Raw genomic sequence first — 13,706 nt, forward strand, 5'->3', positions numbered from 1 at the left:
GTAGGCTGTACTGAGATTTTAACTGGGGCTTTGGTCAGCCCCATTTTGGCAACAAACACTCTAAGTGGGTTTTAGTTTAAGATTAAGTTCTGTCTTGTTGGATAAAGGACCGTGTAAAAAGTAATAACACCAGGGGTGCCAATAATTGTGGCTCACATGATTTCATAAAATATTATGAAACGTATTTACCCTATTCGCTAAAGGCTCCCTCAGGCTGAGCTTTTCAGAATTGTGTATGACTTTTGACACAATTTAAAAATACAGTTTCCATTAAAATATCCAACTAAAATATATATTTTTTATTTCCATCAGATTTTCTTTTCCTTCTTGTGTAAAGGTGAAAAGTTTTTATGTCCCAATGAAGATAAATGTCATGGAATGTGATAATAAAAATACATACAAGCATTAGTTACATCTTGTCTTTATTCAGGAACATATTTTTGCACATCACTAGTTTTGACCTACCTCATTATTTTTATTCAACAGTAAAAAAGGAACATAAAAAAAAATCAAACATCAAACATAAATATTGCAAAATAAAGACTGAACTGCTCTTTAAAACACTTCACACAACAATCTCTACAGACACACTTTACTCACTTCTAAACAGACAAGCACTGCCATTAACCTCCCCACTGCAGCAACACTGACCCGCCAGAGAACTGCCCCGCCAGAGAACTGACCCGCCAGAGAACTGACCCGCCAGCGAACTGACCCGCCAGAGAACTGACCCGCCAGCGAACTGACCCACCAGAGAACTGACCCGCCAGAGAACTGACCCGCCGGTGCACCTGTTTTAGTGCAGTCCTTCAGTTCTGTCTTTTTACACTGAAATAAGCAGGAATGAAACACAGAAGGCAACAGAAAGAGCTGCTTATTGCAGCTTCAGGACGTAACTAATCTGGAGTATCATCAGTATGGAGGTTTTAATTCAATAACATAAATAAGTAAGAATATCTGCAGGTTTTCAGTGAAATTTAAAATGTAATTGTATTATTTTTATTAATTTATTTTATTTTTTAAATTTATTCTAATATTACAGTGCAGCACTTTGTTTATTTAGTGATGTGAAGCATCACGGACGATTTTTGGGGTTTTGTTGTTTTAATCTCTAGTCAGGTTTAAGAGTTTGGGGGGATTATTTGTTTTGTTTGAGGAGGTCCTGCCTACCTTCCCCATACAGACTGTTATCCACTACGCTTACACTGGCATTCATCCATACAATGTTGGTTGGGGTCCAGTCTGTGTACATTTTGCTCATTCTATATTTTTCAAAAAAGTATTTCTTAATCCAAATACAAGCAACAGACAATTCTTTGCCAGAAATGACAAATACATATTATAAAAATGAATGTTTATTAACTTTATTTGAAAAACTATAAATGTCCACCTTCTTGTTTTTCTGTAGTTTTAGGACACTGTGAAGGGAACTCAAATCAAAAACAATATCCTTACCTGTACCATTTAAGTTTTTCTTTAAAAAATAATGTTTCTAATTTTATCCATTTTTTCTCCCTGTTGTGTATTGTGCATGCATTTTGACCCTCATGGCATTCTGTCCAGAACGGGGCAATTGTAGTTCTATGATTGGGTATTGTAGTTTTTTGAGAACATCAGTTAAGTGCAAGAACTTCAGCCTCTTTGATTTATTTGCTGTTTAGTAAAATTTATTCTTGATGATAAAATACTCCCCAATTCAGAGGGCCAATTAATCAATCCCTATGCTCTCTCTCAGACTCCGGCTGCTGATGGAGAAACAGTTTTGTAAAAGTTTACTCTTACTCTTAATGGAGCTTTTGGTCTGTGTTCAGAACTTAAACTTGATTGATTTATTATCTTATCAATACTGATAAGAGCTCTGTAAACCATAAAGTAAAGAGATTGCTTCAATGAGGTTTCTTTCAAATGTTTAGTTTTAGAAAAAAAATGTTTTTACATAGATTTTGTGTTTTCTTTTACAAAAGAGAAAGTTAGTCATTTCTGGCAATAAAAATAATTCATAAATTATTTATGCATTCCTCTGATTACTGTAGATGGATTAAACAATGAAATTTTATTTTTTTATTTTTAATTTTATCAAATAAGGAAGTATGACCAAATAGTAAACAGACAAGATCCTAGAGACAGAATATCCTAAAGCCACTGAAATCTAAAATAAACAAATTAAAGGTTAATACTTCATTAAAAGCACGACAGCAGACCCTCTCCAGGAAATAAATATTTAACTGGAAAATCATCTTTTTAAAAACAGATGCTGATAACTAAACTGTACTTATGCACTGCCATCCCAATTCTTACAGCAATTCACCATTTTATTAATACTGTAATTAAAGACCATCTGCTGAGCTGTTCCTAGGAGAAGGTCTGTCTGCGCTCTTTAAAGCTGAAGGTAGGTTTAAACGTTTTCTTAAGGTAAGGCATGAGGATCCCGTGTTTTGCTTGTTTTCTCTATTTTAATGACTTTCCTCAGTGCTGCATCAGATTTTATAACTCTTTTTCGTTTTTAACTGAGGGAAGTGATGTTGGAACGACCGCCAGGAGGAACCACTACACGCCTTCCAGCGGGCCGGATGGGAGCTTCCTCAGGACCTGCGAATCAGAGAAAGAGAAAAATAACTAACTATAGAAGCATCTCAGAAAATTACAATATCATCCAGATATTTTATTCAAAATTGAAATATAGATTCGGTACACACTAAGCTTTTTTTCACAAAAAGAACTGGTTCTGGAACTGGTTTTGTTCAAGCAGATAAGAACCTTGGTGATTTTCAGTTTTTGCACCGGTTTTAGTGGAACTGATGATACTTTTTCACAAAGGGTTATGAAGGTTTTCTCCTATAATAATAAAAACCTTAACTTAAAAACTGCCTCTTGTATTTTTACTTGTGTTGTCTTTATATTTAATATTTAATATACTAAAATATTTAATATTTAAATTAGTTTGATAATCTGAAACATTTAAGAGACAAACGCAAAAAAAAATCATGAAGAGGGCAAACACTTTTTCACACCACTTCATTCAAATCAGATCTACTTGAAATTTGATAAACTGGAAATATTACATGGCTTAATTTAAAATCTAGATTTTAAGGTCTTTTATTATTTTCTGAATTAATTGTTACATTGAAAAAGTGAGAAAAAAACAACAAAACATAACAAGACAAAAACCCTCCCACTCCCTACTGCAAATAAAATCTGTGGCTGAATTACAGAGCAGCAACAATGACAGACAGTGGTGTTATATACAGTCTCATGCATCAATATCCGTTTGTTTGACATATGCAATGACAGGTTGCCAGATAGCATAGAATTTTGAGATGTTCCCACTTGTTGTGTAACAGTTTTTTCTAAATTAAAAAAATACATTAGTTCCTTAATCCAATGGTTAAAAGTAGGTGGACATGTGTATTTCCATTTGAACAAGATCAGTCGTCTTGCTAACAAGGTTGTAAAAGCTATCACAGTTTTTACTGATTTATCTATAAAAAATCCTGGGATGCCACCCCAAATATGGCCTCATGTGGTGAAGGTGGGATAATAGTTTCTAAAGCATAAAATTTTACAGTGTTTTAAAATTGTAAGGTGGTGCAATAAAAAACATTTCAAAATAAGTTACAATTTTAAGATGAAAAATTAAGGCCAGAAAAACATCTAGTAAAGAGATTTAAATTCAAGCATGTAAAAAATGTATGGATCTAAATTATTTAAATCTGAAACCCCTGAAATATTTTTTTCAACAGCAAATTTTACTACCTTACAACTTTAAATGAAATGCAAACTCAAAACACATGATTAAAAATCAAATATACAAAATTACACATTGAATTTTTTTATTACAAAATTTGGGACCTTATTTTAGTGCCCCGTGCAGCTTGATTTAGGGTGTGTCAGTGTGTCTTTGCTATCGTAACGACGGGAAAAGTACACCTTCCGTGTCTTGAAACACAAACCAAAGGTCATGTACTAATTCTCTTAATTAATCATGGGTGTGGATAATTTTGGGCATAACGTGAAAAAATAAGCCAATCAGAGTGTCTCTTGCTCATCATTCTCTTTAAGAGTCAGGTGAGCTCTGTCTTTGGTGGATTGCTATTGTAACGGTGCAGCTACCTGGACGTGTTCAACAAACTCTTCTCAGCAGAGGAAACTGAGCTGCTGGTTGACGCTGTGAAGGAGCTCCAGCAGCTCATTTACGGGAACAGCAATGTTATTTTATTTACTATTCTGTTTATTGTTGATGTAAAAGTTGGGTTTGTGCTGCTGTGTGTTCATGTGTGTGTAATAAGTGGGGGTGTACGCTCGGCTCGGCACAGCGCCCGTGTTACTGAGATAGCGATGAACGTCTGACTGTTGGCGTCTGTCTAGGTTGTATTCAGTCAGTGGAGCTCCTGTGTTTTCTGTTACCAAGATAAACAAGATAAAACTCCAGAAATGTACCTGAACGCACCTCATTTCCAGAACACCACGCCCATCAGTGTAGATATATTCAGAAGATCTGCTGCTGTTTAAACCAGACAGGAGGAAGGAGTGATAATAGACTGTTGGTGGGGTGTAAGATAGTAGTGAGAATCGTAACGCTCCTTGTGTAAGACAGGACCCTTAGCTATTAGTTGTAACCACAGACTGTGTATAGCTGGATCATAGTCTGTGTATAGCTGGACAGAGCATCCTCTCTCAAAAGTGAAGCCACCACAGGTCGGGCGCCCCCTGCTGTTTGGTTTCAGAAAGCTGTGTAACCCCACCCATCCCCATAGGTTTCAATGGCAAAACAGAACAACTTTCAATCACGTTTTTTTCTAATATACTGTAATTCTACCTCCTTTATTTAAATGCAGCAGCTAGTGTAACCTCTGCTCATATTGTCAAATTTTATATCCCCACATAAATCGTTTTTAAAAATGTTATTCAGCTCTATTTAAAAAGGTGTGGTTATTGTAAAAGGGCTGGTTATGGGCGGGACCAATAACAGACCATCAGCTCCGCTCCGCTCCACTCTGCAGCCTGTGACCTCGAGGCAGCCCTCAGGGGCGGGTTTATTTAAATGAGTAGGCGGTCTCTCCACAGTCTTTCTCCCTCCTCTGGTCTCTACCGCGCAGACTCGGGCACGACACGACGTCTTTTTTTACAGTCTCTGGTTGTAACTTAGTGACTTATTCCCACCCCAGCAAAACAAAACAGAACTAGCAGAATCTTCTACAGACTAATTTACCTACTCAGCATTCCAGTATTTTTAAGAAAACATACCTATTTCTAAAATTGCCAGACGTGTTTATTACTGGCTACACAGTTTGGTTGCATCTGTGTTTATATCTGTAATATAAACAATATATACGACTCATTACTTGGTGACGGGAACCCTCCCTCTGCAGAGATGTGGGTGTGGGGGGGGATATTTTCCAGCCTAGATCACTATTCACTATAAGATCATCACACCCCAGCTATTCTCATAAAACACAGTTTACAGCACATCTCCCTCACAAGTTACATCACTAATAAACTGCAGATGTTCAGTATCTGGACCTTTGTTCTCATGCATGACTACATACAGTTCATCACACTGCCAGAAGAATCCCACACTCTGCAGTGCTGATGTTCAGAGATGTGAGGTTTAGATGAAGCTCCTCAGTCATGTAAACTCTCTCCATTCCATGAGTCTTTTAACTGTTCCTGATCTAATCTGAAGCTACATGAAGTTTGGAGATGTGTAGTGATGAACTCTGAAGGAACATGAAGTTTGGAGGTGTGTAGTGATGAACTCTGAAGCTACATGAAGTTTGGAGGTGTGTAGTGATGAACTCTGAAGCTACATGAAGTTTGGAGGTGTGTAGTGATGAACTCTGAAGCTACATGAAGTTTGGAGGTGTGTAGTGATGAACTCTGAAGGAACATGAAGTTTGGAGGTGTGTAGTGATGAACTCTGAAGGAACATGAAGTTTGGAGGTGTGTAGTGATGAACTCTGAAGCTACATGAAGTTTGGAGGTGTGTAGTGATGCACTCTGAAGCTACATGAAGTTTGGAGGTGTGTAGTGATGAACTCTGAAGCTACATGAAGTTTGGAGGTGTGTAGTGATGCACTCTGAAGCTACATGAAGTTTGGAGGTGTGTAGTGATGCACTCTGAAGCTACATGAAGTTTGGAGGTGTGTAGTGATGAACTCTGAAGGTACATGAAGTTTGGAAGTGTGTAGTGATGAACTCTGAAGGTACATGAAGTTTGGAGGTGTGTAGTGATGCACTCTGAAGCTACATGAAGTTTGGAGGTGTGTAGTGATGAACTCTGAAGGTACATGAAGTTTGGAAGTGTGTAGTGATGAACTCTGAAGGTACATGAAGTTTGGAGGTGTGTAGTGATGCACTCTGAAGCTACATGAAGTTTGGAGGTGTGTAGTGATGAACTCTGAAGGTACATGAGTCGCTGTGGTTCCCAGTCTCCACTGTGTTATAATATCAGATGAGTAGCAAGAAATTCAAGTAATTAAGTCTTGACTATGCACAGCTGTTAACTGAAAGTCAAGTCAGACTCCACCTCTTTTCCAGCTACCACTAATCACTAGGCAGCATCTCTCTCTGACTCTGGCTGCTGATGGAGAAGCAGCATGTTCCGGGATTTGAATCTGTGTTTCTCAGATCATATTGGATTATCATCAGTTTAAGACAATGTAACTGATATTATAATAATAATCAGGTAGTTTTGTCAATAATTTTTTTTTTTTGTAAGTGTATGTGTAAAAATCATACTCGTTTTGACCAGAAAACCACCGTATTTTACCCCTCTTTCCCGCCGTCTTCATGTATTAGTATTTTACAGTATTATGTTAAATAAAATAAAAAAACAGTATTAACCGCTGACCGCTGTGTAAATAAGAACTCCCATCATGGTGCCGGTTCAAGGAGAAAGTCACGCTTTTCAGGAGAAACAGCCAATCAGCTTGCTGGTTTTGCAGGGTGTGGAGGAGAGTTAGTGTAAGTGGGGAAGCCAAGCCCCCCCCCCCCCCCCCCCATCTCACTGTGAGTTTTAACAGGCAGCAGCTGACATTAAAACACATCTGGACATACGAGGATTTTTCTAAAAGAAAGGTAACGGTAGGCTAACCATGTTAACTGTGATGATATGTTTCTGATAGCTGGTTAAAAATACACGTCTTAATCAAAACACACAGATCAAACCTGCTGTGTGCTTAATAAAATACAGCTGTGTGAGTCAGTTAGCTTAACTTTTGAATTAGACAGATAGGGAGTCAAGGTTTAAGAAAAAAATATATAAATGTAATGTTTACTTGCTCTGATGAGCCTGATCAGCTAAAAACTCTCCCCACATTTTCAAATTGTGTTCAATAATTTAGGAGAACAGAATTGTAAGATATAATCAATTACAATTCATTTAAAACTAGCTATCCAGAAGCTGTCTGCAGAGCACAGCTAGATTTTAGTACAACACTGAGTAATGTTGGTAGTTTAAAGCAGTTTTTTAACCCTGATCTCTGCCCTAAAATTGTGTTTTCCACCTGATCCAACTGATCAGCTAATAAACAGTCCTTTACTGAGTTTACCTGTTAAAATCACTTAGCACCCTATGGAGCATAAATCAATCATTAAGTATATCCAGCAGTGTATTAAATACATCATACCATCACTTACTTTATTAAGTGACGTTAAAGCAGAAAAAGCTCTAGAATATGAAGAACTGATCTAACTGATCTAACGTGACTTCTGTTCATTTGTAGTTCACAGTAAGACCACAGTAACACACCACAAATCAACCGGTTATACTGTAAGGTATGTTTCTGTATAGTGTTTTTAAATTCGTGCTTGATGTGCCCCCTTTTCACTTTGAGTACCTGCCCCTCCAAAAGTCTCTGCACGGCCCTGATAATAAGAGTAGAACCCGTTTAAAGGAGTCAGAAAAAGCATGAATGCTGCATCAGTCAGTCGTCCGTCACTTTTGTGACTGATAGCGTTTCATATTACATCCAATGATGAAGCTGCGAAAAGGTGACCAAGAAATACCTGATAGAGTGAATCCAGACTGATGGAGGTTCCTGATGGGGGCCTTGGTGGGAGAGCTGCGGTTAGAAGCGGAGGGGGTTCCGCCCCGAGACATCGGAGTAAAGTCTGAGACGGGTCCGTCGTACATGCCCCGAGGCACCGCCCGCAACACTGCCAGCTGCAGACACAGCAGGTACATCAGATTAGTCTGTTTTTATATAAAACAGCTCAACTCTTCCAGTTTACACTTACTATCATTACTCTACTGATCATACTATTCCATATTAACACAGCACAAAATTATTCAGAATTATTTATATTAGCAGTTTAAGAGAAGGGTCTTCCAGATGTTAGATTATACAGTTTTGCATTTGAGATGTTTAAGTAAAGTTAAGTGTCACTCTGGATTAACTGAAGATTGGGAAGCAGAACATGTTTTATACCCACTCTTAATAATCTTTATAAAGAAGAGACACTTAGGTCATTTAATAAATTTACCCAACAGTGCAACGTACAAGAAAAAACAGGTTTCTGAAAACATTTACAAATTAGACACTGCATAAATAAAATTCAGAGAGATTAACCAACCCAACTGTGGATTATTTAGATAAACTGCCTAACCATCATCTTATGGCAATGATGTTTTATAAAATCTCAATTTATTCAGTTACAAGCATATGTGATTATTTAAGTTTTAAATGAATAGAAATACCTGGAATCAAATCAGAGCACAAAATGGAGTCTGGAGGGAAATCTCTACAATATTAAAATTTGCATCAGTATTATTGGATGCCTTGTGGTCTCTTCAAAATAGGGTTTACAAATATCCACCTGTTTTTGTAATACTTGTTTTTATGACAGTAATAAACATTGTTAAATGGTTAATTAATGTCTCAACTAATTATTAATTGACACTAGTTAAAAAATTAAATAATTAATTATTAAATTATCATTATTAAATGACTATATTTTAATGTAAGAATGTTGTAAATAGCAATGATTTGAAACATAAAATAAGGTTTAATAATGTAGTAACTAGTGTTAATTAATAAATAATGTGTTAATTAAATGTAAGGTGTTTTAAGTAACTGTGAGCTCAGACTCACCTGTTTCCTGGCTTTAACACGCTTGTAGGCGAAGTCGGGAAACGGTGAGCAGGGGATGAAGCGTCCGGACCCGGGCGTGGCCTGCAGCTTCCCGTCCTCCAGCACGATCTTCCCCTGACAGATCACCAGCGCCGGAGCTCCACGCAGCTCCATACCCTCAAACACGTTATACTCTGCAGCCTGCAGGAGAATATCCACAGCTTCATCATATATAATCTCAATCCAGTTTATATAGAATATTAATCTTTCTCATTTACTTTTGATTATTAATCACAGAAACAATAACACATAAAAAAAACTGTTATTTATGCCATTTTTGGTTTCATAATAAAAGTTCCCAGTATTTACCCCATATTAATCATAGGATTATGGTTAGGGTTTTATTTTATTTGGACTTTACTAGGCAAACGTTTGTTAAAATATGGTGAAATACCTTATAATACTTAAGTTTGGTAGTTTAGTCTTTAAGTACAGTAGTAAAGTAAAAATAATACTCCAGTAGATACAGGTACAATATTTAGTACTTAAGTAGAGTAGTGAAGCACTTTTACTTCCTTACTATAAATGTCTGATGTTCTGATGAAGCTCTAATCTCTGTGGTTTGGGAAGGAAAAATGTGCATCGGATTAATAAAGAATCTAAGAGTCAGGAGTTAAAACAGCGTCGATCTCTTTAAACTGCAGCACTGCTGACACGGCGAGGAAAGTGAACACAACGCTACTAATAATAATGATAATAATAATAATAGGGCTGGATAGAGCTCGTCTGCTTCTCTGTGCAGCTCGTCTGCTTCTCTGTGCAGCTCGTGTGCTTCTCTGTGCAGCTCGTCTGCTTCTCTGTGCAGCTCGTGTGCTTCACTGTGCAGCTCGTCTGCTTCACTGTGCAGCTCGTCTGCTTCACTGTGCAGCTTGTGTGCTTCTCTGTGCAGCTCGTCTGCTTCACTGTGCAGCTCGTCTGCTTCACTGTGCAGCTCGTCTGCTTCTCTGTGCAGCTCGTCTGCTTCTCTGTGCAGCTCGTCTGCTTCACTGTGCAGCTCGTCTGCTTCACTGTGCAGCTCGTCTGCTTCACTGTGCAGCTCGTGTGCTTCTCTGTGCAGCTCGTGTGCTTCTCTGTGCAGCTCGTGTGCTTCACTGTGCAGCTCGTCTGCTTCACTGTGCAGCTCGTCTGCTTCTCTGTGCAGCTCGTCTGCTTAACTGTGCAGCTCGTCTGCTTCTCTGTGCAGCTCGTCTGCTTAACTGTGCAGCTCGTCTGCTTCACTGTGCAGCTCGTCTGCTTCTCTGTGCAGCTCGTGTGCTTCACTGTGCAGCTCGTGTGCTTCACTGTGCAGCTTGTGTGCTTCTCTGTGCAGCTCGTGTGCTTCTCTGTGCAGCTTGTGTGCTTAACTGTGCAGCTCGTCTGCTTCTCTGTGCAGCTCGTCTGCTTCTCTGTGCAGCTCGTCTGCTTCTCTGTGCAGCTCGTGTGCTTCACTGTGCAGCTCGTCTGCTTCTCTGTGCAGCTCGTCTGCTTCTCTGTGCAGCTCGTCTGCTTAACTGTGCAGCTCGTCTGCTTCCGTGTGCAGCTTGTCTGCTTAACTGTGCAGCTCGTCTGGTTAACTGTGCAGCTCGTCGTCACAAAACCCTTCATAGCGCAGGCGGCTTGCGTGCGGTTCTTCCTAAAGTTTCTTCCTCTTAATTTAAGGTTTTCCACAATCACTCAGCATCTCTGTGGTTCTGCTCATAAGAGGCGTGTATACAGAAGTAGTGATAGACAGCAGTAGTGATATACAGAAGTAGTGATATACAGAAGTAGTGATATACAGAAGTAGTGATAGACAGCAGTAGTGATATACAGAAGTAGTGATATACAGAAGTAGTGATATACAGAAGTAGTGATATACAGCAGTAGTGATATACAGAAGTAGTGATAGACAGAAGTAGTGATAGACAGCAGTAGTGATAGACAGCAGTAGTGATAGACAGCAGTAGTGATAGACAGAAGTAGTGATAGACAGCAGTAGTGATAGACAGCAGTAGTGATAGACAGAAGTAGTGATAGACAGCAGTAGTGATAGACAGCAGTAGTGATAGACAGCAGTAGTGATAGACAGCAGTAGTGATAGACAGAAGTAGTGATAGACAGCAGTAGTGATAGACAGCAGTAGTGATAGACAGCAGTAGTGATAGACAGCAGTAGTGATATACAGAAGTAGTGATAGACAGAAGTAGTGATAGACAGCAGTAGTGATAGACAGCAGTAGTGATAGACAGCAGTAGTGATAGACAGAAGTAGTGATAGACAGCAGTAGTGATAGACAGCAGTAGTGATAGACAGCAGTAGTGATAGACAGCAGGTGTTGATGTGAGCATTGAGAGCAGACAATAAGAAGTGCATGTCATCACTGTTCTCTGAGCTCCTGAGAGAGACACGTTCTTTCACTAATGTTTGTAGAAGCGTCTGCAGGACGAGGAGATTCAGGAACTCCTGAGATCAGTGATCTGAATGGAGGAGTGAAGAGTTTTGGTACATTATGTAAATAATACTGAATTCAACACATTTCCGTCCTGAAGTCTCACCGAGTTGTGCGTCTTCGCTGTGACGGTTCTGACCAGGTCCGGATCCCAGATCACCAGATCAGCATCAGAGCCCACGGCGACCCGGCCTTTACGCGGGTACAGGTTCAGGATCTTGGCTGCGTTGGTGCTCGTCACTGCCACGAACATGTTCTCATCCATCTTACCAGAAACCTGAGCCAGAAAAACACAATTACCTTTAATAATCTTTAATCTAAAAACAGCAGTAGTGATAGACAGCAGTAGTGATAGACAGCAGTAGTGATATACAGAAGTAGTGATATACAGCAGTAGTGATATACAGCAGTAGTGATATACAGCAGTAGTGATATACAGAAGTAGTGATAGACAGCAGTAGTGATATACAGCAGTAGTGATATACAGCAGTAGTGATATACAGAAGTAGTGATATACAGAAGTAGTGATAGACAGCAGTAGTGATAGACAGCAGTAGTGATATACAGAAGTAGTGATAGACAGCAGTAGTGATATACAGCAGTAGTGATAGACAGCAGTAGTGATAGACAGCAGTAGTGATAGACAGCAGTAGTGATATACAGCAGTAGTGATATACAGCAGTAGTGATATACAGAAGTAGTGATAGACAGCAGTAGTGATATACAGCAGTAGTGATATACAGAAGTAGTGATATACAGCAGTAGTGATAGACAGCAGTAGTAATATACAGCAGTAGTGATATACAGCAGTAGTGATATACAGCAGTAGTGATATACAGAAGTAGTGATAGACAGCAGTAGTGATATACAGCAGTAGTGATATACAGCAGTAGTGATATACAGAAGTAGTGATATACAGCAGTAGTGATATACAGCAGTAGTGATATACAGCAGTAGTGATATACAGAAGTAGTGATATACAGAAGTAGTGATAGACAGCAGTAGTGATAGACAGCAGTAGTGATATACAGCAGTAGTGATATACAGAAGTAGTGATATACAGAAGTAGTGATAGACAGCAGTAGTGATAGACAGCAGTAGTGATATACAGAAGTAGTGATATACAGAAGTAGTGATATACAGCAGTAGTGATAGACAGCAGTAGTGATAGACAGCAGTAGTGATAGACAGCAGTAGTGATATACAGCAGTAGTGATAGACAGCAGTAGTGATATACAGAAGTAGTGATAGACAGCAGTAGTGATAGACAGCAGTAGTGATATACAGAAGTAGTGATAGACAGCAGTAGTGATAGACAGCAGTAGTGATAGACAGCAGTAGTGATATACAGCAGTAGTGATAGACAGCAGTAGTGATATACAGAAGTAGTGATAGACAGCAGTAATGATATACAGCAGTAGTGATAGACAGCAGTAGTGATAATAAAGTCTATTCTCACCACAGCTTTATCCCAGACCAGAGACATCCGCTCCTCCACTCCGTTCACGCCCTCAGGGATCTGAGTGAAGTCGTCCTTCCCAATGGCTTTCTGAGCCACGCTGAAGGTGCAGTGAGCACTGCCCGTCACGTTCAGATCACCACTATCACAACCAGCAGAGACGTGTTAACACACACACTATACACACACACACACTATACACACACACACACTATACACACACACACACACACACACACACTATACACACACACACACACACCACACACTATACACACACACACACACACACACACACACACTATACACACACACACACACACACACACACTATACACACACACACACACACACACACACTATACACACACACACACACACACACTATACACACACACACACTATACACACACACATACTGCCCGTCACGTTCAGATCACCACTATCACAACCAGCAGAGACGTGTTAACACACACACACACACACACACACTATACACACACACTATATACTAAACACACACAACAAAAATGTCTGGGGAGAAATGCACATCCCTGTCAGAAACATTTAAGTGACAAATGTGCAAAAAGAGGCGGGAAAACACTTTCACACCACTGTATGTCTTAGCAAATAAAATCCTCTTAAATCCAGTTACATTTTTTACATTTTTGCTTTTTTCATTAAAACTTTATAGAAATTTTAACTTATT

At 39.1% G+C, this 13,706-nt stretch overlaps 1 protein-coding gene across 2 annotated transcripts in view; it reads right to left on the bottom strand.

Annotated features, from left to right (window-relative positions):
* Positions 1 to 405: 405 nt before the first annotated feature.
* dpysl3 (dihydropyrimidinase like 3) overlaps positions 406 to 13,706 on the bottom strand; it is a 30,352-nt gene continuing 17,051 nt past the window's right edge. For both annotated transcript variants that reach the window (XM_049466388.1, XM_049466387.1), the window contains exons 10-14: positions 12,998 to 13,139; positions 11,645 to 11,815; positions 9,093 to 9,272; positions 8,008 to 8,164; positions 406 to 2,589 (exon numbers count right to left, since the gene is read on the bottom strand). In XM_049466388.1, coding sequence (XP_049322345.1) covers positions 2,504 to 2,589; positions 8,008 to 8,164; positions 9,093 to 9,272; positions 11,645 to 11,815; positions 12,998 to 13,139 — 736 coding nt within the window. In that variant the 3' untranslated portion in view covers positions 406 to 2,503. The remainder of the gene's footprint in view (positions 2,590 to 8,007; positions 8,165 to 9,092; positions 9,273 to 11,644; positions 11,816 to 12,997; positions 13,140 to 13,706) is intronic.

Source organism: Astyanax mexicanus, chromosome 17, assembly GCF_023375975.1.
Source record: "Astyanax mexicanus isolate ESR-SI-001 chromosome 17, AstMex3_surface, whole genome shotgun sequence".
NCBI lineage: Eukaryota > Metazoa > Chordata > Actinopteri > Characiformes > Acestrorhamphidae > Astyanax > Astyanax mexicanus.